General features: G+C 49.1%; 9 protein-coding genes across 9 annotated transcripts; 3 read left to right on the top strand and 6 right to left on the bottom strand.

The window, feature by feature from the left end:
• Positions 1–164: 164 nt before the first annotated feature.
• BDW43DRAFT_290375 (uncharacterized protein) lies at positions 165–1,456 on the bottom strand. The gene is made up of 3 exons (XM_032043498.1): positions 1,203–1,456; positions 1,129–1,133; positions 165–1,061 (listed from the first exon to the last, which is right to left on the bottom strand). Exons 1-3 carry the CDS (start codon positions 1,316–1,318, stop codon positions 325–327), a joined length of 858 nt encoding a protein of 285 aa, XP_031895586.1. The 5' UTR covers positions 1,319–1,456; the 3' UTR covers positions 165–324.
• A 96-nt stretch (positions 1,457–1,552) lies between these two features.
• Positions 1,553–2,948, bottom strand: BDW43DRAFT_290374 (putative fructosamine-3-kinase). Its single transcript, XM_032043497.1, has 2 exons — positions 1,768–2,948; positions 1,553–1,679 (listed from the first exon to the last, which is right to left on the bottom strand). Exons 1-2 carry the CDS (start codon positions 2,700–2,702, stop codon positions 1,583–1,585), a joined length of 1,032 nt encoding a protein of 343 aa, XP_031895585.1. The 5' UTR covers positions 2,703–2,948; the 3' UTR covers positions 1,553–1,582.
• Positions 2,949–3,159: 211 nt separating this feature from the next.
• BDW43DRAFT_315664 (armadillo repeat protein) lies at positions 3,160–6,279 on the bottom strand (the record flags this gene model as incomplete). The annotated part of the gene is made up of 3 exons (XM_032048127.1): positions 3,160–4,158; positions 4,212–5,911; positions 5,979–6,279. The coding sequence occupies 3 exons, from the start codon at positions 6,277–6,279 to the stop codon at positions 3,160–3,162; spliced, it is 3,000 nt and encodes a 999-aa protein (XP_031895584.1).
• A 1,186-nt stretch (positions 6,280–7,465) lies between these two features.
• On the top strand, positions 7,466–9,493 carry phoB (regulatory cyclin phoB). Its single transcript, XM_032043496.1, has one exon. The coding sequence runs from the start codon at positions 7,769–7,771 to the stop codon at positions 8,930–8,932; it is 1,164 nt and encodes a 387-aa protein (XP_031895583.1). The 5' UTR covers positions 7,466–7,768; the 3' UTR covers positions 8,933–9,493.
• A 35-nt stretch (positions 9,494–9,528) lies between these two features.
• On the top strand, positions 9,529–11,356 carry BDW43DRAFT_290369 (putative tRNA-specific adenosine-34 deaminase subunit Tad3). The gene is made up of 3 exons (XM_032043495.1): positions 9,529–9,788; positions 9,845–9,896; positions 9,955–11,356. The coding sequence occupies exons 1-3, from the start codon at positions 9,692–9,694 to the stop codon at positions 11,315–11,317; spliced, it is 1,512 nt and encodes a 503-aa protein (XP_031895582.1). The 5' UTR covers positions 9,529–9,691; the 3' UTR covers positions 11,318–11,356.
• On the bottom strand, positions 11,340–12,927 carry BDW43DRAFT_211342 (uncharacterized protein). Its single transcript, XM_032039260.1, has 2 exons — positions 12,520–12,927; positions 11,340–12,471 (listed from the first exon to the last, which is right to left on the bottom strand). The coding sequence occupies exons 1-2, from the start codon at positions 12,683–12,685 to the stop codon at positions 11,564–11,566; spliced, it is 1,074 nt and encodes a 357-aa protein (XP_031895581.1). The 5' UTR covers positions 12,686–12,927; the 3' UTR covers positions 11,340–11,563.
• BDW43DRAFT_211337 (uncharacterized protein) lies at positions 12,845–17,739 on the bottom strand. Its single transcript, XM_032039259.1, has 3 exons — positions 13,452–17,739; positions 13,210–13,398; positions 12,845–13,159 (listed from the first exon to the last, which is right to left on the bottom strand). The coding sequence occupies exons 1-3, from the start codon at positions 17,607–17,609 to the stop codon at positions 13,004–13,006; spliced, it is 4,503 nt and encodes a 1,500-aa protein (XP_031895580.1). The 5' UTR covers positions 17,610–17,739; the 3' UTR covers positions 12,845–13,003.
• A 582-nt stretch (positions 17,740–18,321) lies between these two features.
• Positions 18,322–18,871, top strand: BDW43DRAFT_315659 (uncharacterized protein; the record flags this gene model as incomplete). Its single annotated transcript, XM_032048126.1, has 2 exons — positions 18,322–18,338; positions 18,409–18,871. 2 exons carry the CDS (start codon positions 18,322–18,324, stop codon positions 18,869–18,871), a joined length of 480 nt encoding a protein of 159 aa, XP_031895579.1.
• Positions 18,872–19,776: 905 nt separating this feature from the next.
• Positions 19,777–21,076, bottom strand: BDW43DRAFT_303685 (chitin synthase export chaperone; the record flags this gene model as incomplete). The annotated part of the gene is made up of 6 exons (XM_032045461.1): positions 19,777–19,991; positions 20,053–20,386; positions 20,445–20,538; positions 20,603–20,690; positions 20,754–20,850; positions 21,047–21,076. 6 exons carry the CDS (start codon positions 21,074–21,076, stop codon positions 19,777–19,779), a joined length of 858 nt encoding a protein of 285 aa, XP_031895578.1.
• Between the last annotated feature and the right edge of the window lie 1,517 nt (positions 21,077–22,593).

Genomic DNA, 22,593 nt, shown 5'->3' with positions numbered 1-22,593 from the left:
CGAAAGGTGAAATGATAATCTTGGGATGGAGGCGCGTGATTGGCGGTAACCGTCATGTCATGTGATATACACGGGGCATTATTGTTCCGTTGGTTTGTCAGTCAGAGAACTAGTTTTATCGAGTGGTTAAGATGAGGAAAAGAGAATAATATTCAATTTGGTTATATTCATAGAGATTTGTTTCTTATTTTGGCTGTTACTTATGCTACTCTTGATCTCATAATTAGTGAACGTAGGTATTTCACTGTGCGGCTTTAGTCTCAGATATAACTATGGAGATAGTACTATATATTTCTCTGGTTCTAACTAGTAATACGAATAAATTCACGGCACTCCTCTTCTTGCACGAGTAGCCTTTGCCATTTCACTCTGGGCCACATTGTCTGCATAGCGCTTGTAAATTGGGAGATAATGCTGTTTTTCACTCATAGTTTCCGTCACGCTTTTCCTGCTCTCAACAGCTTTCAACCACTTCCTCCACCGCTGCCAAATAGGCTCGTCCATTCCTCCTTTTCCTTCCTCCGGGATGCCATGGCCACCCGGCTTGTACTCATCATAAACCCACAGTCGGATGGCGAATGGGGCAAGTACCAGATCTGGTAGTGAAATATGCCCCCCTAAGAAAAATGGCCCGTCGGTATGCATCTCTCTAGTCCACTCTTTCAGACTGCCCAGGAATTCCTGTCTGACTTCCTCCAAGCCAGTAATTGGGTCCTCATCTTCTGACTGTGGCTGATATTGGAGAAATCGATGGTAAGCTGGGACAATCCGAGAGTTGACATAGTCGATCCAGATGCGAACTCGGGCTCTACCATACGGATCCGCTGGGAGGAGCCGTGGGGAGTGATCTGGATAGGCCTCCTCAAGGTACTCGAGGATAACGGTGGATTCATAAAGCGGCTTAGCTGTCTGAGTGTTACCGTCCTTCACCGGACAGGATAGGGTTGGGACCAAACCGCGTGGGTTCAGTGAGAGAAGTGATTGAGGCTTATGGTAGGGATTGACCTCGAGGTACTGGTAGGGGATCTGCTTTTCTTCCAGGGCGAGCCAGACCCGTTGGACTTGGTGACATTAGTGAGTGTCCGAATAATAATGATAATAATACCTAAGACCATAAGTCAAGCATACCGAAACTGTAGCGATCTGTAAGTAATGTTGTCATCGGATTCATAGACCTCAGCTGATATGAAGAGTGAACTCACGGACAAAACCACCCCGCGTACAACTTCAATGGCCTCTCCGCACGGTGTTTCTCGACCAATGCTCTGGCTGCACCAGTCGCTTCAGGGTGCACTGCTGCATCCGGATAGGAGGGCATGGTGAGATTGTTCGGAAGTATATTGAAGGGGATGAAATAATTAGAAGCTCGAAGATATTTAGGGACTTAAATACCAACTAGAGTTTGAGGTTTGTATTTAAATCAATCACTTTCACGTGCTGAGTCAGTATGGCGTCATCTGATCAACAAGTATTATTAATTTCATTCAATTTATTCTCTCTTCTTAGAGGATAATGCAAAGTATATATAGTAGAGAATTACAGTATACGAAACTGAATCTGCCCCTAAAAGAAGGCAAAGACACTAATTCCCATGCTTTCTGATTAAATTCTGCATGATCGATATTGCTCCCGATCGATACCCAGCCCCGAAGATGGCGTAATGATTCAAATGATGATACCTGGTTCGGTTAGAAAACGTTGACGTGAGTTGACCTAAGTATAAAAGAAAAAGAAAAGGGGGAGGGAAGAAAGAAATGAAACACCTACAGTTCGTACAGCCTTACTCGATCTTCATATTCTTCCACCGGCTCAGTCTTAGGGACTACTTTATGGTAGGCAGTGAAAAATGTCGACCCGAAGCCCCCAAACATTTTCATTATGCCCAACTCATATTCACTATGCGCGTAGCATGCTGATGGATCGTAGACGACGTCGCCTGGCTCTTCATCTCCCTTGTACTCACTGCCCACAATCCTTCCACGGTCTGCATTGCCACTCCAGAGATCCCCGTGAACAACTACAGGCGTAATACCTTCTCCATTTCCATTCTTGTCGTAGCCCAGATGACCATCGCCCAAAAGGGCGGGGACAACCGTGCGTGCCGTCTGCTCTACTAAATCTCTTAGGCTAGCGTCTCGGCCATTGCGCTTCTCCGATGTTTCGAGAATGGTCATCAACCGCTCATTGGCGTAGAAGTCTGCCCATGAGTCGTGGAATCGATTGGGTTGCTTCGTGTCACCACAGAAGGTTGGAACGGGGAACCCGAACCGGCGTTTCCCAGTCTCAGGATCTGAAGGGGCTGGAGTTGAATGGAGCTTTCCGAGTCGTTGAGACAGAGACCGACCCGTGCGGCCACCGCCTCCCAAGTCCAAATACTCGGTCGCCAGGAAGAAGCTCTTTCCGGTGCTCTCTTCCAGGGGTCCCCAGGCTAGAGCGCGGGGACAGAACCCCGGTACGGAGGTCGCAATGGCATTTAAGGACTCATATTCCCCTCGAAACATTTCCTCGGCAGCTTTACCATTTGTCGAAGTTTTAACAAAATACCGTCTCTCTTCTTCACCTTGTTTATCTGCTGATGGGACTGTGGCTCGGATAGCTCCTGTACTGGTGAAACCCGATCCCAAACCAGCAGTAGACAGGCTAGCTTTGGAGGGGTCGGAGATGGAAAGGGCACGTAAGAGCGATGCGGGTACTGGAGCCATATCTGTTGAATGGTAAGGAGATACTATGTAAGTCAAGACAAGGGATAAGAGAAGACGGAACTTTATAAAAGGCAATATGTGCCTGGCCAAAGGACTGATTCGTCGGAAATGTTTAAACCCACAGCCGTTCCGATGACGTATCCGTCAGGTCCCACCTCTTATCTTATCGATAAGAGCTACTTGTAATCACGGAAATGTTCAATTGGGAAAAAAAAAGACAAAAAATTCCGTAAAAGTAACTTGACATGTACATTCAACCATAATCGTTTCAATGTCTTTATACAATCATCCCAACGCCTACCATAGTTTCATGGGACTTTCCCATATCCAGTTCATAGAGCTGCGCATGCCCATGCAACGTGAGATCGTGCAATGAACGAAACGAATGTGACTAGACCGAAGAGGGCTAAAACAGAAAAGAACAGGGGTAGAAAGAGGGCGAAGAGGGTGAGATCCGCTAGACCTGAGCCTGAGTCAAGGACTTTACTAAATGTACGGCTGTTTTAGTTCGTTCTCGCACGTCAAGATCTGTATCTTCCTCCAAGCGTTTCAGCCGTTCCATCACTCCAATCGAGAGCAGTTTGTAAGCTCGTTCACGGCAGCCTTCTTGATCACTGGCATCATCTTCATATGTTAAATTGATCACCACCCATACACAGTTTGTCCGTACATCCCGGTGGGCGTGCTCGAAGTACCCCATGAGGTAACGCAAGAGATCTCGGTGAGAAACCAGAAGTTGGCGGTGCCATGGAAGGCTAGCGGCAAGGTGGATGATGACAAATGTGACTGCAACTAGTATCTCGGTCGGAACTTGAAGTGGTTTGTGGGTGGATGATTCTCGTCGATGAGGCAGTTGGATGGTGCGAGGCCGGAGTTTATCCGCTAGAGCATCCAAGATTAATTGTTGCCCGATCTCTTTAAATAAGTGATCAATCATCTCGGAAGCGCCTGGGCCACAAACTAGGTTACGCAAAAGATCAAAGGTTTGTTCCTGTACCGCTATGTCATCTTGGCGTGCTTGAGTGGTTTGGTCCAGGTCCCCATGCAACGCAAGCTTGCGACGCCGGCTAATATCGGGGAGAAACATTTCCAAGCTCATCTTAGACGGCGGTAAGGTATCGGCCATCTTCATATCCTCGTCGCGTTCCTCAGTATTCTCGACAGGATTCAACAAATCAACCTGTTCTCCTGCTGAGTTGGCCCGACTCATGCCCGCCGAGGTCCCGCTTTCCATCTCCTCATCCATTCCTCGTTTGGCTAAAGCGCTGGTTGGGTCTTGCGTTATGATCTGTTGGATCCACGCAGGGCCCAAGCCATTAATGACCTTCATCTTGACATCGTTGGTCGAATTATAGGCCACGTGTTTCAGCGCCCAAAGTGACTCAATTCGAAGCTTTGTGTTCGTTGAATGGGCATGCTCACACAATATGGGGAGCACTTCGGCAGATATGATAGCCTAATGAATATTAGGATGATGTTTAAGAACCCTGACCCGGGCAGATGGCTTACCTCCTTCATTGGACTAAAATCCAGCGCGAGGTTACAGATAACTGATGTTGCTGCGATTTGAACCTCGATGTCCTGATGCCGAACCAAGGCGAATAATGGGTTTGCAACTCCAGCATCAATCAGACTGGTTCTTAATACACTGACCGACCGGGTGAGCATTCGTGCAGCACCGCAAGCTGCCAGTAGGGTTGGTGTAGGGTTGCCATCAGCAGCAGTGTTTTTTGGGTTTGATGTATCCCGAGGATCGTTTGGGCACGGTCTGAGAGAATCAATAATGTACGGAACTACTCCATTCTCACATATAGTCTTGCGATATTCGTCTTTGAAAGGTACCAAAGCGGCTAAAGCTTTGAGGATATTCTCTCGATATCGCATGACATGACAATGAATGGGAGAATATCCCGGGGGCCCCAGCGTACATTCCGCTGACTGCGTACCGGTATTCTCGATCTTTTCCCCACCGTCAACATGCCACATCGGTCTAGCATTCTCTTGAATCGGATTATAGGTTTCCTTCAAGAGTTGAGACAGTCGCTTAATAGCACCCCCATCAACTGCATGCTTCTGTAGTTCTTGGTCATCGATCACTAGTGTGGCAAGTACCGCCGGAGCTTCCTCCTTTAAGCGGTCTGTGGACAGAATCAATCCTCCATACTGAACACCATCGTCGCCTGCGATCTCGTAGTCCTTATCCAGCATTCGGATAAGAATTGGAATCAACAAGTAACTAAGCATGGAGACTCGAAGCTTCTTGGTGAGACCTAGACGGTATAAAACTGTGACTAGACGCGCTGCCATCAAGCGGATCATTCCCGTTTCGGCACGAATAGTATATAGAAGCCAAGGAACGATGGCATTTTCATCGTCATCGGAGCTCGGCGCTTCCAAGATCGAGAAGGGAGTGGGGTATGAATGGCTCTGACGGCGTTGAGGCCCATGGGGTTGACCTAGAGGTGGGAAGTTGGTAGTACTCGCGGGAGTTTTACCTTGCGACAACGGAACAGATGGTAGGAGGTGCTCCAGGGGACTGGCCCCGGCATGGCGTGGCACAGCCGACCCTGAAAAATAAATCGCCCCCCAAGGGTTTGTTTTGATATCAGACGGGGCGAATTCAGGCAGCTGCTTGGGGAAAACAGTCACGATGCCCGGAGAAGAGAGAAAATGTTCTGCACGCCATTTAGAATGTTCGATGATTGCCGCCGTAGCACGAAGAATCGGGGCTAGCTTAGCACCTGAGGGTGCAGGGGGAGGTAGAGAACCAAGAGCGCCAGGCTCCTGCACATGTGATTCCGCACCAGGGAGTACAAAGCCCTGAGCGACAACGAACGATGCCACTTTCACGGCCAGGGCATCCAGTACGCCACAGTCGGCCAAGACTGCCTTATGTGTTTCCTCTGTGCACAGCTTTCCAATCAGGCCCGCAGCAAGCTCAATGGATGTCTGCGCCTGATGAGTGCCATAGTCCTGCCCGAGAATGCGCGACAGACAGCCAATATGTTCGTCCGAGAAAAGTAGATCGGCTAACCGTGTGTCTTTGGGCCACTGCTGTTGGCTTTGCAGTGGTAAGCGATCGGCAATATTATTCAGGGTACGAAGGATGGGAAGAACAAAAGACGGATGGCAGTCAGGCGATGACAATATAGCCAGGAGGATGGACAGGATGCCGCTCGAAAGGACGGGAGAGAGGAAAGCCGCACCGCCTGATTGAAGATGGTCATCAGTCTCTGTGTCAGAGAAACGAAATCCACCTTCGATCCAGGTAAATACCTTGTGCTATACTACCAAGTATTATAATTGCCTGCAGGCACGTCTCATCTTCCTCCGATCTACGAGTTGATGATTGTTGGCTTTTGCCCGCTCCATTGCGCTCAGTATTCTTCCCGCTGGTTTGCCTGGAAGCAAGGACCTTAGCTAGAATGGGAATTATACCCCATCGAATCCAAGCTTCTTTGCGTTGATCATGACCAATTGTCTCATTCTTTAAGGTCCGTAGTGCTGAGGCCTGCGACGATAGGGAATCTGCGCTTTGAAGTTCTAGAAGGATCGGAGGTGTTGAAGCGCGCGTCATAATCGGAAATCACCGCCTCCCGCAGGAGGACGTCTATCTTGGTAAATAAGAAAAGAGTTGAGAGTTGGCTTGTGATGGAGAGGAATCAAAACACGGAAATAATCTGAGGGGAAAAGGTGGGTTGATATGGATAGATGTTGGTAAGAAGACAAGCCAAGTGTTGATGCAGGAGAGGGGTTTGTACAGGCAAAGATAGGTAGTGGCTGGCGATGATATCCGAATGGAAGGCGTCTAATTGTCCAGCGAAGCATGTACAGTACAGTACTTAGCTGGAGTGAACGTGATGTACTTTTTGTGTAGAGAGATAAGCAAGGCCCAGGCTGTTATGAAGATGTGTAACGGTATGAAAAAAAAAAGCCTAGGGACTCGAAGAAGCTGACCTTTGAACTGACTCCCTTCTAGATGTCGCTGAGAGCTTCCCTTAAGGTTAGCGTTACTTCTAACGGGGGTACAACATTACAGAAAGTAATGCTGATACCGTCGACTGACCGCTTTCGGCACCATAGGTCATGTGACGTCACTTGATCGGAAGGGATCTTGGTTTTTCCGATGCCGGATATGGCTAGATCAGGTGATTCAGCCTTATAGATAACTCCTAAGAAGCTTTGCCTACAGGCTTGAAGTAACAGAATTCTAAGTGTTGAAAAGTGTTCATCTCATCTTCGTGGTGAAACAAAACCGCTGATCTTGACCACTTAGCCGGCGCTGCGTTGAGGGTCATTATAGGCAAGGTGTCAGTCGACATAACAGAAATAGATGCGAACTTGCAGATGGATTCTCCTAGAGAAGCATTAGAGTCCCTGATCTGCTACACCTTGACCCACGATATGAGAGTAGGATGGATGGGGTGGTTTGTATACGAGAAACGTTAAGCCTCTCCTGATGTTCTACAAAGTACGGAGTCGATCGGGTTGAAACCCGGTGTACAGTTTACCCCTTAGGCCTTTTTTCTTTTTTACATATTCCCTTACTGAATAGGATTTTCTTGTGGTACAAATGCATGACACTCTGCGTGCCCGGGAAGTCAATTGTAACGGGACGGTAACGTTCCTTATCCGTCTTGGATTCTAGCCCCTTTTCAAGACCTCCGATTGGCTAATTGTAAGGAAATTTGCTCTGTCTGTGACATATTCCTTGATTTTTGCCTGGACAATTTCTGCAGCTGTACCTGTATTGTGGGAGGAAATTTTCTCTTTGCTCTTATTCTGATTTTTCTAATTACCTAAAAATTCCCCCATGATTTCTTTTCCCCTCTTCCCATCCATCTTTCTCCTTTTCTTGGAACAATTTATATTCTTATTATAGAAGAAGTTGTTCCTTCATCCCTCCCAATAGTCAGCTTCTTCTATAGAGCTGAAGCCCCGCGGATCACGATGCGCCAGGGCACGCGGCCATTTTTAGGAGCAGCAGCACAAGATTTCGCAGCGTCTGCCAGCCCCGTTGCACGTCGTTCAGTCGTGCGCCCACGTGGTGGTATCGTTGGGCGGAGATGCTAGTTTCATCGCCCTCGCCCTCCGCCCTTCGCCCTTCACCCTCCTCTCCTCCCACTCGCCCTCATCCTTCCCTTTCTTCTCCTCCCCTCTCTCGTCACTCGTCGACGACCATTTTGCAGAACCAGCATTATGAGCCTGCCGGTAACCCGACAGTCGCGCCCGGTAGTCACTTCACTCCTCGTTCTTCCCGTCTGGCCATCGAAGAGCTTCGTTCGGCTCTAAACCGGCACACCGTTGCCACCTCCCCTCCGGGGCCCTCAGGGGATCTCCCTCGCGGTCGCATGTCCGCTGGGCTGACCACCCTTGGGGGCGGAGCCAGCACTGCCGCGCCTACCGCTGAAAGCGCCGCCGCAGCCGCAGCCGCCATCAATACAAACACAGGCCCTTCAGGTGTCCCTGGTTATACTAATAACAACGGTTCTGCTGTTGTACCTCCAGCTCAGGCCTCAGCCCCCACCCCCGCTCCGCAACCTCCCGTGGCCGCTCCAATGCCCGCGCCAAATAGCAACAGCGCAGGGTCCAATAAGCGTAATAGCCCCAACGATCCTGTTGCGAATGGCGGACATGCAAGTGGAATCGGGAGCACGGATCTGGAGGGGTCACAGTCGAAACGGCCGCGTCCCTCAGATCCCGCTGTCAAGTTGTTACCGGCTCAATATGAACTCGCCGATCCCCGGGATATTGTCGTTCTCATCTCCAGCATGTTAATGGAGCTGATTCGCTTCAACGACAAAATCCCGCTCCACCAAGGCCGACTGACTCGCTTTCACTCCCGATCTCCTCCGCGAATTTCCGTCCACGACTACCTTCAGCGGCTGACCACTCACGCCACTCTTTCACCTCCTATCTTGCTGAGCATGGTATATTATATCGACCGTCTCTGTGCCCTATACCCAGCCTTTACCGTCTCGAGCCTCACCATTCACCGGTTCCTTATTGCTAGCGCAACAGTTGCGAGCAAGGGGCTAAGCGATAGTTTTTGGACGAACAAAACATATGCTCGGGTGGGAGGTATCAGTATGACCGAGTTGGCGCTCCTTGAATTAGAGTTCCTATTCCGTGTAGAGTGGCGCATTGTCCCACAGCCGGAAGTGCTTGAGGACTACTACCAGAGTCTAGTTGAACGATGTGGAGGGTATGAAATTCTACGCGAGACCTGAAACTGAGGTTTAGATTGAAGCAGATGCATTTTATGTATGATTGGGGCCTCTAGAAGGGACTTGCAATACTTTGAATTCCGTGCAACGGTTTTGGTGAAGGATTAAAATTCTATGAAGGGGATCGGAATTGATCCCCGTTGTCTTAGTACATATTACATAAAGAAAGGTACAGGCAAAGGTGACGCTGCTGATACATAAACCCAAGTGCAGTGGATGGTTGATTCCGGGGGTTATTTTTCGGTTCCCTTGATCCTTGTGGAATTTTGTCTTTTCTTTTTAATCATGTCTTCAAGCCGTATCTCATGCTATCTTGGTGTTATTGTTGACAAGCGTCAAGGAAGTGCGTACATTAGTAGCTAGGCACACCTGCATCAATTCATTCAAAAAACCTTACTAGTCACATAGAGTTTATCCACTCATGTTCACATTCCATGACGTTTCCTGCTGCCTCGGGTGTCCACCAGCTAGTCCCTAAAGGGCCAAGGTAGGGCTTAGGTCACAGGGTACAGGGTTGCTGCGATCCATGGGAACATGTCGATCTTGACTTCTCTATCAATTCTTCCCTCTAGTGAGATCTGGAGATTAACCAATAAATTCCATTTGCTTGCGTTGCAAAACCTGAGATAATGCCGTGAACGAATTTTGTGAGCTTCTGTAAATCAAATTGCTCTAGTTCTTACTTTCTTTTTTTCTATTTTCTCCTCTCGAACAAACTGGGGTATCAGACCGATACCACTCATTCAAATACAAACGACCCCAATGGATGTACAAGAGATTCTCCGCGGTGTAGAGCCACTTGCCGGACAGGTTATCCCAGTCAGAACCGTCCAAGAAGCGCGGCCACGTGAAGACTTCGGTGCGTATTCCTCACTTCTAGGGAGGAAATTGCGACAGCTATTAACAGAACCTCAGCGGATGCATATGTAGTAGAAGTCAACGTGAAAGGTGCTTCCAAGTTGATAAAGTGAGCTTATTTATCGCACAGTTTCTATCTGGGAAGTACACTAATTGTTAGCAAACAGAGCTTTAGATAGTGCCTATCCTCGTGATCCTTCTCGTCCTCTAAATCATCTTCGGCGCTTCGCAAAGCATACCCAACTACCTGACGACCTACGATCCACCCTGATCAAGGCAGAACCATCAGCACAGACAATTTTTGCTTTGATTACGCCTCCTTTACCTAAAACAGAAGCGCTTGAAAAACTATTGGCTCCCTTTGCGCCACCACCCGAAAGTTCGTTGGATTCGTCCCAGGATGTAGGGAATGTCAAACTCCATACCGTCCGCATCCCATTGGAGCCACCTCTGAATATTGGACAAGCTGAAAAATGGTCCAAAACCATGTGGCCCGTCGTCTTCAACCCTGCAACCCCCAGAGCTATGATTGCACCTCCTCCCCAGACCCTAAACCGCGTGCTCGAGTCTATCAAGCCGAAAGCAGGTCGTTATCTAGCACTGGCACGTAAGGTGGCTGACGAAGCGGAAAATTCTGGATCTGGACGTGGGGTGGGTGCAGTGGTTGTGGATCCAGACCTCGACGCTCACATTAGTGCAACCGACGAGGATGTAGGCACCCATTGGGCCGATGCGGTTGTGGCTGTTGCAGGTGACATACGATACGCACGCCGAGAGGCTGGAGCAATTTCAGAAACGGAACGGCATCTAGGCAAAGGGCCCAATCCCAACACACAGATGTACAACCCAGATGTAGAGGGCGGGCCAGAACTACATGCGCTAATGCGCGCAGCGGACTTGGTTGCTAGCGGAAGACGTAAGCAGGGTGGGAACGAGTTGACCACACAACTACCTCTGAATCAACTAGAGAAGTTCTTCCTCTCTCAGTCGGACGTCTCCGGGCCGGATGCCCCATCCGATTCTGATGACCCATCCCCCGTGCCGGAGAAGTATTTGAAAACAGAGACGGGGGCTCATGCCATTCCCAAAACGACAGACAGTTCTCGAGTACCTCGACTTCGCTCCCGCGAGCAAGGCGGCTACCTCTGCACAGACCTCGATGTATACTTGACGCACGAGCCTTGCCTTTGTTGCTCGATGGGTCTTCTACTTTCGCGCTTCCGGGCGGTTATCTTCCCGCGGCGTGGACGCATGGTGACGGGAGGCCTTGCATCAGAGCCTGCGATCGCACCCGTTCCAGTGTTAGATGCTACGGAAGAGGTGCGTGATATGTCTGAGCCAACGCGGGATCAGGATCAGCACGGGTCGGAAGAGAATACGCCCAGCGAGCATGCTGAGTCTCGGTCAAAGCGGCTGTATTATGGGCTGCACTGGCGGAAAGAGTTGAATTGGCGGGCACTGGGATTCGAATTTGTCGAAGACGAGGTTACAGAGAAAAGTGCCGAAGAAGGTGTGACATTCCACGCATAACGCTTACACGAAATTAGAGAATAATGTACTATATACACAAAATGTATATTATGGCCTCTAGAGACATGTCTCGTGAAAACAATAAGTTGGTATATGGATAGGAACTTGTTCCGGGCTAAGTACAACGATAGCTTCTTAACGCTTCCCCGCTAGTTCAAACTATATCTGAAGACTAACAACGCTGAAACGCAATAACATCACATTCCCAGGCTTCAGCCACATATATATATACACATCAACACATGCTCAAACAAGCGCGACATAAATCCTGGCAACCTGTTGATCAACATGAGTATATGGCTTGGTCTCCTTCCCATCCTCATCCACCTCCTCTTTATCCTTTATATTGAGCTGTGCAACAATCTCCCCCCGGAAGGGCGCCGGCGGATTTGACCAAACCCCAATAACAGCATCATGGAAGCACGGAATCTCAATCCCCTTGAAACCCTTAGTGGCCGCATCCCGCATCAACCAATGCGCCATCCGCTTCATCAACCCATGGCCCTCATAGTCCGCTCTCGTCGATGTCCCATTCCGCATCAACACCCCCTCATGCGTCGTCACCTCGCCCCGAGAGTCAAGTTCGGTTAGACGCTGCAGAATCGCGGGGAACAGAGGCATTGCCTCGAACAGCGGTTTCAACCGGTCGAGATCCAGTGGGCTGGATCCATTGTAGCTCATGGCTACCGACACGAGTGGGAAATCCATCTGTTGAACGAGCTGGTCGCGGGTCGCGGTTTCATTGTTCAGATCCCAGTGCAGTTTACCTCCCGTTTCCTTGGAGGAGGGGTATTTGTACTTGTATTCTTTGTCGAAGATGCCGTAGGATAGGCCGGAGGCGATCTGGTGCGCGATTAGGTAGTCGCTGGCCCGAAATGATTGGTAGAGGCGTTTGGTCTTGTCCGTGGGGTAGATGTTGGGCCAAATTGGGGAGCAGAAGATATTGCTGTGGATGACGATTGCGTTGGCCCAGTCTTGGTGTTCGGGGCCGAGTTGGCGGATTTCAAATCGGGGGGTAAGGCTGATCGGAGCCGACATGGTGCAATGAGGGGGGTTTATTTCCAGCAAGAGAGGACTTGGGAGCATCAATTGAGATCGTACAGGCTTTTGGTTGTTTGTGGGGGCGAAGAAAGAGGGGTAAGGGTTGCATTGATCTAGAGAACTTTAGTCTAAACAGACTTAGTTGCATGTCATAAGCTTACTGATGCCGGTATGCGACGGCGTGGAGGATATAGCTTGAGGTAAAGAAAGACAGTCTACGTCAAGGAAGCCAGCATCTACACGGACCAAGTAAATAAATAAACCCTGAATAGTACCATTCGCCGAATATGCATCAATCCTATCATAGCCATTGCTCATGTCCGCCATAACAGCCCTCTCCAGGGCTAATATAGGGATGTCGAAGGCTGTCCATCGATGTCATGACGCTGTCAAGATGAAACATTATGTTTTCTCCCCGTTTTTTCTTGAATCCATTAACCCTTGCCCATATGCGAGGAACCTAGACACAAGAAATTTCGTGCATCAACTCGCCTTTGTTGTTGTTTTGCTTCCCTCTACACACATTATTCGCCCTTTTGAGCCATTAATTGCATAATCCGTTATTATTATCAACGACGAACCAAAATACGTATTCAATTGCTGTGAAGATACCATGTAGTACATCGAGCGGACTAGATCACAGATCTATCCACGGAGCTCTCGAGCACGGCGGGAGAGGAAAGGGATCTTGCGAATAACAGGATCATGTGGCGCATTCTTAGCGACAGACATGTACAACATATCCAGTCGTTGGAGCAAGATCTCCATAATTCTCGGAGCAACTTCCCGAATGTCCGCATCCTAAATGCACATTAATAAGATCCGTACATCTTAAAAGTTTCTGTACATACCATCGGATTCACAGTCTGCAGGACAACTTCCAGCCACTTAAGACGTTCCGCAACATTCGTTTGCAGGGATGATGTGACTGCAACACCGACGGAGAGCGCCACAATGGGAGAGAGGCTGGTCAAGTAGGACGGATCCAAGCCGATGAAGAGATTGTCAAAAAGGTCTGCCTGTTGATTGGATTGGAGCCACTAATTACATAACGATCAGTAAGGGTCCGGAGATTGTTTGGATGAATACAAACCTTGACTGAACCCTCTTCAAGTCTGCCTTGATTCATTAATTGGGCGATCTCCGCCAATTCCACATCCTCAGTTGACTGCGTCTCATTAGGGGCAGCCATGGTGGTCGCCGGCTGTGGCAAACTTTGCCTATCTTCCTGCTGGCCCAGAGCGCGGTTAAGCCTCAAAATCTCATTCTGAAAACTAGTCTGCGCCGCAGCCATAGAGGCCACTGTATCCGATAAACCACGAACAAGACTAGTGAGCTGGTCGATCTTAGCAGCGTCGTTCTGACGTTGCACCTCGTATTGCTTCATTTGTGTCTGCATTTGATTTTCCATGTCGGATCCAATCTTCTCTGAAACGCGTGTAGCCAGGGTCTTGAAGGCTGGTGTGACCGTGCGTTGAACAGCCGTCGAAATCTCGGCTTCAATGTTAGGCAGAAGGCTTTGACCCACTGCTTCCGACAAGGTTTTCACTATTTCTGGTTGCTTCATGGCACGGGTGATAGTTTCGGGTAGAGCCTGACGCAGCTCACGAGGAAGGGCAGCGCCTATCTGCTGAGCCACAACAGTGTCTAACTGTTTACCGACAGCTAAGGATGTCAGATTTGCCAAGGCGGGCACTACGTCCGATTGAATGCTGTTCGAAACGATGTGCGCGAGATTCTTTTCCACGTTATCAGAGAGGGTGCTCGAGACCAACCGCAAGACTTGGTCCTGCTTGGCCGCGGAAGCTGCATCCCAGCTGCGACGCTCTTCGTCGAAACGCTGGTACAGTCCTTCGAGTTCCCGACCAAGACTCTTGTTGAATTCAGTGGACACGCCGGTTTGCAAGGCCTCCACGTGCTTAATCCAGGCATCGCTTGACTCGATGACACCAGCGTTAACCGGTGCAGCAATAGTCGTAGATGACTTGGGCACATCGCCGTTCAGCTGTTCGCAGATAGCTTCACTCTGAGCCAGAGCTGTAAGACCCTCAATTGAGCCAGTGACAGAGGGAGAATTCGCTTCTCTTGCTTTGACAGGTACCTCAACAGCACCAGTAGCCTTCTTTTTCTTCCTCTTCTCAGGCTTCTCTGTAGCATTGGTGGTAGTCATCGATTCGGCCTGCTCTTCGCCCGCCTTCTTCTTCGGAGCGGACTTACTAGGGGAATGGGTACGTGAAGCGGTAGCACTAGCCATAGCACTGGCTTCAGCGCTCAGATCAGGCGCCTTCTTGGTAATTTCCTTAGGAACAGTTTTGGTTGGATTGGGAACAGCGTCACCATTAATAGAAGGATCATCTGTAACATAAGCAGGGAATGCCTGAAGCTCAGAAATTTCAATAAGACCTTGTTCCAGGGCATTAACGGGACGGATGATCTTGTTATCGGAGCTCCATCCTAAATCTTCCTTCTTGATGTTCAGACAGGTCACTCCACGCGAGTGCATCACGTAAAGCTCAAACAGACCGTTCTCTTCACCGGCTGCCTTGTTGATTGGGAGAAGATCCAAGCTCCGTAGCTGACCCTTTGAGGCAAATGAGATCTCTCGTATGCCGCTCATGCATGCGGTCGATTCTGGTTTGGGAAGGCTGCCATCCTTCTCACCCGAGCGCTTGATGAAGGATGCCTGAGACATGGACTGCAGGTTGTATCTGGGCGCAGAAAGATGAACAAAATAGATCGAATTGCGTGTGGGATGTCCAACAACGATGATCCCCGATCCGGGATGATATGCGACACTGCAAATGGCATCCGATTCGTTCTCATGAGGGAACTTGAGCTCCTGCACAGCCTTGCCTAGCCCAATATCCCAGAGCTGCAAGGTGTGATTCTGCTTAAGGCCAACTAGGACGTAACGAAGAGCCATGGACTTTACATAGGGGCGCAACTTGTCAATGAAAAGTACAGATGTGGGCCATGACTTCTCTGCTGGAGAGCCTGTGACGAAGGTGTTCAATGGAACGCGGACTTCGGTTGGGCTGGGTCCAGCGGCAAAGAAAGAGGTATTGTTGACAACGTCGCGGATGTCCCAAAAACGTAGACGACCTGTCTTATCGAGAGAGGCAATTACAGTGTCATCGTCACTGAACATGAAGTCTTTACCGGCCTTGCCAGTGGAAATCTTCAAGGCGCGCTCTTTGAAGAATTTCTCCGTGTTGACAGTCCGCTGTGTGCCGGATATACCGTAATTTGGATTTGCGGCGGCCTGAGGAGAGATCACGTAGATATTTTTGCCGCGGCCGATTGCAAAGAACCCTGGATGACGAGAGCTCCGTTTGGCACGCGTTTTCAGCTGGCCACCGGAAGTATTCTCATCTGAAGCTGGGAATGGCGGGAAGATGAGACTCTCGCTCTCCAAAGCATCCATTTCAAACAGGTCCTTGTCCGCATTCGAGATCAATGCCCAGTACACAGCACCACTAACGCCGATGCCCAGGACGGCCTGCTCGTCAGATGTACCTGTTGTTATCTGGGAGGTGCAGACCGCGACGTTAAACACACGATCACGGGTATAACGGAATACTTGTTTGTCGCTTCCATCATCCTGGCGGATTATTCTCATGCCCCCATTCTTCGCCAGAGCATAAACAATATACTCGGAGGTGGCCGACGTCAACGAACGGTCCAATTGATCGAACTCCTTCTTGAGCCGAGCGATGTCCATGATCCCATCATCCCGGAGTGTAGATAAATTATCAGGGTTGCGGGCGTTCACGGATATGGAAATGAACGGCTTCAACGGGAAGTTATATACGGGCACGATTCGCTCTTCTTCCTTCTGGGCGCTATCTTCTGCACTCTCCCAGCTATCAGCCAAGGCATCACCGCTGCCATTGTTCGAAGTTTCCTTCGCAACAAAAGTATCAGCTGTGGTTTCATTTGCTGCCTCATTATTTTCATTCTCTTGGGCGGTTTCCTTAGCTTCAGCGACGGTCTCCCGAAGGTGACTAGCAATCGATGACAGAGTCTCTTGTGCGCTCTCTTCCTGAATTGTTGTCGTCACGGGTTTGCTCTCTGCTTTCACCGCGTTTGCGACCGCTTCATCAACATCACGGACGATCTGGCTCACCAGATTATCAACTACCTGGGACACAGCTTCTTTTTGCTCTTCTGCCAAACTCGGCGACCTGGCGCCCGTTGCCTCATAAGTGGGCTCCTCCGTGGTGATGATTTTCTTACTTCCCATGACCTCTACGGCTGGGCTCTCGCTCCGAGACTTGGGCTGTGGAGTTGCCTTACGAGGAGAGGCAGCCGCAAGCTGGTCAAAGGGGTTGACATATGTGAATAATGTCTCCTTACCAGATGGAGAGGGTCTTGCCTGATGAGGAGCGATGGTATCCGGTTTCCCGGGTACGATATCCTCGGGACGAGAGTCCACAGCCAAAGACTCCTCTACAGGCTGAACTGAGGGCATCGCAGCGTTGCCAGAAACAGCCTCAGTTGCAGGGGATTTCTGAGGGGGAATGAAAGTTGACGGTTGAGGGACAGGTTTCACAGGACCTTCAGAAATGCCTTGGCTAGGCTTGGGACGGTTGAGCAAGCGAAGTAGCATTTCCTGTGTATTTTCCGCGGTCGGGGCAGTAGAGCCTTCACCAGCAGGGACGGCGGGCCCAGGTTGACCAAACTGAGGACCAGCAGGTTTGGTAGGGACTGCAGCTCCCTGTCGGCCAAAGAGAGTAGCAACCAAGTCGGACGCGGAGATATTTCTCGCGTGGGATTTGGCTGCTTCCGGGCCGACATCGTGGATGTGAGACGGCTTCGGCTGCTCCAACCCAAATTGCGAGGGCTGCTGGGGAGCAGAGGGTGCCGCAGGCTGGTTGAATTTCAGCAGGTTGAGCAGATTTGCAGCACGATCAGGATTCTGGGACATCGGCTGATGCTGCTGGGGAGGAAACATCTCCCCACGGGGCGTAGGAATATTAGGACTGAGAATGTCCGAGCCATGGTGGGGTGGAGTATTCACTGGAGAGGGACTGTGAATAGTAGATGAGACTGATGGGTGGCGGTAACCATGCTGTTGCAGCTGGGGGTGAGGAAGGCTCTGTCCATCATAGGGAGGATGCTGCTGGGGGCGTAATCCGGATTGGTACTGCTGAGGGTACTGCATGGGAGCATCCTGACCGGGCGTGTTCGAAAGAGAAGGACGCGGCCGAATGCTCGCCAGGAGGGCCTGGAGATCATTGGGGGTGGACATTTCTGTCGCTCGCCGCGGTGAAGGCGACCTCCAACATTCAAGCTCCAACGTGCTTTTCAAGAGCTCTCTTTCGAGAGTCAAAAGGAGAGTAAGCAGCCGAGTCGGATTAACGTAAAAGAATGAGATCGAAAAGAAAAAACGGAAACAAACAGGTGAAAATGAAATCAAAGGACAGTCTATTATACAGGTAGTAAGGGGTGGAAAGGAAGCTCAAGAGGAAGAAGAACAGAAATCATCAAGAGGAAGAGGAAGCAAAGCCCGATGTGGCTTTGTGTGTGTGTGTGTGTGTGTGTGTGTGTGTGTGTGTGTGTGTGTGTGGGTGTGGCTGGTGGGATTGAATTTAACAGTGCCTACTTACAGGGCATGCGGTGACGTATTGCCGGTACGGTATTATTCCCGTCCAAATGAACACTGGAAAACCCTCAAGAAAGAACAAGAAAGTGATGAAGACTGTGTGTTTAAAGGGACGACTCTTCTCTGCTTTCTCTGCTTACCTGAACCCAACTTGAAGGGTAAAAGCGCCCAATTTGTCCACCTCGCTCATCTGCGGTGAAACCCCGGAGTGCCTTGACAACTCTCTCCTTCGCCACAGACTCCTTCCTCCGTTCCGCTCGCTCTTATTCTCTACTCTCTCTCTCCTCCAGGAAAGCAGCTTTTCCAAACGCTGTTATCATTGAAACGCATTAAATCGCCGCACACGCCAGGTCTCACCATGTTTTGTTTAAGGAGGTGGGCTACCAAGCATTATCCACATCACTTATATCTGATCGTTCAGGTACTGACTAAACATCTAATATAGCTGGTTACCTCTCCTCTTCATCCCAACCAATGCCTCCCCACTTTTCATTATCTCCTTCGTCACTCTGACCTACATCCTCCATCGCCCATGTATCTACTGCTCAGCTCTCCTCCTAATCCTTTTCATCTCATCCTGTCATTGGTCGGATCGCTGTTTCTTTGACCTTCGTGGTGACTGGTTTGCGCCTCGCTACTCTTCCGACCCAAGCGCTTCTCTATTCGCCCCCAGTGAGACCTTCGCCGGCTATGTCCTGGAAACTGTGAATACCACAACAAAGACATTGGCAGGTGCAGTCGTTGACGAAGCGCAACGTCGTCTTGCACTGAATGGATCGTCAACGGCCTCGGTGGTCAGTGCGTTAGGGCAGGAGGAATGGTCCGGAGTTGGGCTGGAGTGGTTGCGCAGTTTGCTTGGGCGACGGGAGTGGACGATTCCTTGTGTCGACGTCAAAATTCGGCTGTAAAGATGGGCTTGACACGATGTTCCATTTGCGTCCGATCGAACCTTCTCTTATTTCCCCTCCCCTCCCCCGCCTCTCTTTTCTTTTTATTTTTTCTTTCACTCGACAAATCTAGAAATGGTTTCTAACGATGCAGAATGTATACCCCGTGCCTTTGAGGAAGAAGGGACTTGGATTGGCACGCACTAGGAAGTCCTTTTTCAACAATTTATAGAATATTGATTCGGTGGTTGCACATCTCACTGCTTTCAAAGCTTTCCCTCCCCAATGCACGTATTCGCTGTACTCTCTTGATGTTTACGCGAAAGACACTGTATATAACTGAACTCTTTAATATTCATTTGTTTCATAACTTCAAGCGGATTTTAGAAACAAATAGCGTTTGACACGTTTCGACCTAGATAAGCACGTACTGAATGACTGCACCGGGTTGATAAGCAGTTTTCAATGACAACGGTTCCACACAGCCAGAAGAGAGGGTCAAGGATCAATTATGTAACGTAAGACATACATTAATTACAAGCAAATAGGTATCTAACGATAAAAGGAAAACACCAACAGTGACCAGATGCTTTTCGATATAAGCAGATCACATCCACCACATGAGAGAAGCTGTAAGATCGTAGTCAAGCATAACACACTGAGGCACATCAAAGAATATCGTGAAGCATGAAAGTATAGAACAGAGCATGGGCATGGTATCAAAACATCAGTTCTCGTAATGAGACTCCGTTAAAAAGCGTAAAAAAAACCAACAACTTAGGAATTGAGTACAGGCGTCGAGAACCTGAGGGTAAGGATCGTAGGTCTGTTCCGATACCATAGTCAGGTCAAGGATCGTTATGGAGCAATATGGGATAAAGGAAGGTATAGTTCGGTCTGTCGTAGTTAACAAGTAGATAGGCCATCTAATTGTATCCGCCAGGTCCTGTCGGCATGGGCCAGTCGTCCTCAGTAATACTGCTCCAAAAGATCCAAATCATAACGACTGAGAGGAGAGTAAACAGAGTCTCAAATAATGCACCGTTGATCTTCCCGTTTGTGGCTTGACAAATATGGGTGCTGATGACATATTCAAATATCTGACCTATGGCAAAAAGCAAGCCGGCGCCGGACAAGTAAACTACATTCAACGTCAGAAAACGTTTGTTTGATCCAGGAGATAATTAGAAGATTGAACATACACATTGGGCGGAACTCGCCCAGTACTTGGATCACCAAAACGGCCTCCAAAACGTAAAATAGGACGAGACAGATGAGTGGGAAGAGCTGGTAGAGCACATAGAGGGCGATGTTTCGGTATTCGGTAGACGGATCGGGCTTAAACTCGCCGGTCCAATTGAATCCAGTATCGAGGGCAATATAGCCGGTGCCAATGAAGAAAACCAAGGCAGACGCCGAGATGAGACCGACCGAAGCGGGTGTACCATCATCGAGAAACTGATAGCCCACCAAGGCGTTCAACAAAAGAACCCAACACGTAGCGGTGATCGCGGCAATGTGCACGGCCGAAAATCCCTGCATGTGGCTCTTAGAATCTCAAACGGGCATGCTAGGCAAGGATTTTCAAACATACTTTTCGGACCGCTGCGTCGAGAGGGAAAGCACCGACGGTAAAAATCTCGCAGATTTCAATGACTATGAAGCCGAGCAAGAACAACTGTATCTCTCTATAATACCCTCAAATCAGTTGGTAACTAGTACTTTTGCTTCGAGTCCATTTTCATCATGTACCTTCTGCCGACTGCTGCTTGTTTCCGTTCTGATCTCCATAGTAGCAAAAGCGATGTTAGGATGGAAATGAAGGCGAGCAGGATAGAGCCTACAACGGATTAGCCTCCAATGATACAAATGTTCCTATAGGATCCATATTATCATATCATACCCAAATTACCCAGATAACGATTACCGCTAAGCGTAATGCCTGTGAGCGGACAGCCATCGAAGGCTTTATTAGGGGGTTGGTTATTGTCAACAAAAAGCTAGGTGGTGGATGAACGAGTCAACAACGGTCCCTCCACCAATTGAGCAGGCACGGTGTTAGAATGCAAGGGAAAAGTCGCTTCACATACATTGCAGACTGGTAGGGTCGAATCTCGACAGAAGTCCTAGAATGGGTGGAGAATCAGCGGTCAGCATGCTTCAGGGGGTGGCATTTGGACTCAGTCGTGAACTCACGTGAAATTTCCCAAATTGCGTCGAGCCCATGGTTTTAAAGACCGTCGAAGTGAAAGACCATGCGAGAGGTGTAGTGGCAGAGTGAAAGTGGACGTAGTGTGATGCTGGTAGCTTAAATTGGTCGATTTCCTCGGACCCGCTGAGGGCCGTTACGATCGGTCCGTCGCAGATCTGAGGCGCGGAATAAGCGGTAGATGCTGAGAATTATCGGGATTGAGTGTATTTAGGCGGCCAGCGAGCGCCCTTTTCACCTCTCGAATGAGGGGAATGGGATTTCACGAATTAATAGAAAAATTTCCGAGTATTGACACGTCAAGTTGTAGTATGTCACTCGGCTCCTGCAGCGTGACGAGACAGATGGAGAGACGGACAAATTAGGTGGAAAAATACGGCGGGATGTAGCAAATTCAACAAGATACCGGGGCAACTGAGCAAACGGCCGACGTATGTACTGTGCGTATGGGTGTGGGGACCGATGTATACTGTATGTACAAAGAGAGAACTGTCGGGTCAGAAAAGAAATCGAAGAAGACTGGTGGAGAGCGGAGGAAGGGAAGAAGAAAACAAGCGATGGCGGTGTTGGTTCCGTGATGGAGAAAGAAGTCGAAAGAGGGGAAGAAAGCCACAACGCTGGAATGGATGAGTTGTAGCAGGATGAGGAAGGTGGTAATTCTTAACCAACAATTTTCACGGCAAAAGGGCACTAATGAACGATGGTTCGTCTTGACTAAGGACTAGACCAAGGAAAAAGTGGGCAAACGTGTGGCCAGCCAACTAATTTAATACTCTATTCTTTTTGGGCTTAAGAGAAATAAAAAAAAAAAAGAAAAAGAAAAAGAAAACCCTGCAGAGAAGATGCAACTCAGAAACGCCGGTGGAAGATGGTTGGCTGGGCCTCCTGTCAGTCAGGGATATACCACGCGAGGCTGGTGAGGCTGGTAATTCATGATTATCACTTGATGAAGATTTGAATTTGATTTGGTCTGAGTTGAGCTGAGCTGGTCAGACCAAATCAGATTCACAGTGATGGATGCGAATCTAGGGGTCACATTGTACATACAACAAGATTATAAGAATCCATGGTTCTTGTGGTGTGCCTGAACTGAACCTCGGGTTCTCGTGGACATTTTCCCCGTTTTCTATTCTGGGATGTTGGTTGTCTGAGCCCTGACGAACCCTTCCTGGATTTTTCTCCGGAAATACTTGGATTATCAGCGTAATTAAGAGGCAGAAAAACACCCAAAAATGGTAAATAGGATGATTAAGATTCGAGATATGAAAGAAGAAGGGGAAAAAAAGATCAAACATCATAGCCCCTAGTTTTGTGGAAACCTGTGAAACCAACTGTGAAGGAAACCCGTCACAGCCTCCCACCACAAGCTGCCACACTGTGACATTCACCTCCTTAGCCAAGACAATTTTTAGTTAGTTAGATACTAGGTACATAGAAGCGCCTGTGGTATCTTGGTCTACTTGTACTGTACTATGTCAATTGATCAATAGGAAGACACATAACTGCATTCAATATCGCGAACACTGTACCAGGG

The sequence above is a fragment of the Aspergillus alliaceus genome, assembly GCF_009176365.1.
Source record: "Aspergillus alliaceus strain CBS 536.65 unplaced genomic scaffold BDW43scaffold_61, whole genome shotgun sequence".
Taxonomy (NCBI): Eukaryota; Fungi; Ascomycota; class Eurotiomycetes; order Eurotiales; family Aspergillaceae; genus Aspergillus; species Aspergillus alliaceus.
Note: the sequence above shows the minus strand (reverse complement) of the source record. Positions and strands in the feature narration are given on the sequence as shown.

Bases quoted from the DNA above. Each gene is read 5' to 3' on its own strand.
- BDW43DRAFT_211342 (XM_032039260.1), bottom strand. From the start codon at position 12,685: ATGGCGGACATGAGCAATGGCTATGATAGGATTGATGCATATTCGGCG. The intron at 12,472-12,519 runs GTAAGCTTATGA...AAAGTTCTCTAG, and splicing joins GCCGTCGCATACCGGCATCA to ATCAATGCAACCCTTACCCC.
- BDW43DRAFT_290375 (XM_032043498.1), bottom strand. From the start codon at position 1,318: ATGCCCTCCTATCCGGATGCAGCAGTGCACCCTGAAGCGACTGGTGCA.
- BDW43DRAFT_211337 (XM_032039259.1), bottom strand. From the start codon at position 17,609: ATGTCCACCCCCAATGATCTCCAGGCCCTCCTGGCGAGCATTCGGCCG. The intron at 13,399-13,451 runs GTTTGTATTCAT...TTATGTAATTAG, and splicing joins TTGAAGAGGGTTCAGTCAAG to TGGCTCCAATCCAATCAACA. The intron at 13,160-13,209 runs GTATGTACAGAA...ATGTGCATTTAG, and splicing joins TGCAGACTGTGAATCCGATG to GATGCGGACATTCGGGAAGT.
- BDW43DRAFT_290369 (XM_032043495.1), top strand. From the start codon at position 9,692: ATGGATGTACAAGAGATTCTCCGCGGTGTAGAGCCACTTGCCGGACAG. The intron at 9,789-9,844 runs GTGCGTATTCCT...ACAGAACCTCAG, and splicing joins GCGGCCACGTGAAGACTTCG to CGGATGCATATGTAGTAGAA. The intron at 9,897-9,954 runs GTGAGCTTATTT...GTTAGCAAACAG, and splicing joins GGTGCTTCCAAGTTGATAAA to AGCTTTAGATAGTGCCTATC.
- phoB (XM_032043496.1), top strand. From the start codon at position 7,769: ATGCTAGTTTCATCGCCCTCGCCCTCCGCCCTTCGCCCTTCACCCTCC.
- BDW43DRAFT_290374 (XM_032043497.1), bottom strand. From the start codon at position 2,702: ATGGCTCCAGTACCCGCATCGCTCTTACGTGCCCTTTCCATCTCCGAC. The intron at 1,680-1,767 runs GTAGGTGTTTCA...TAACCGAACCAG, and splicing joins CGAGTAAGGCTGTACGAACT to GTATCATCATTTGAATCATT.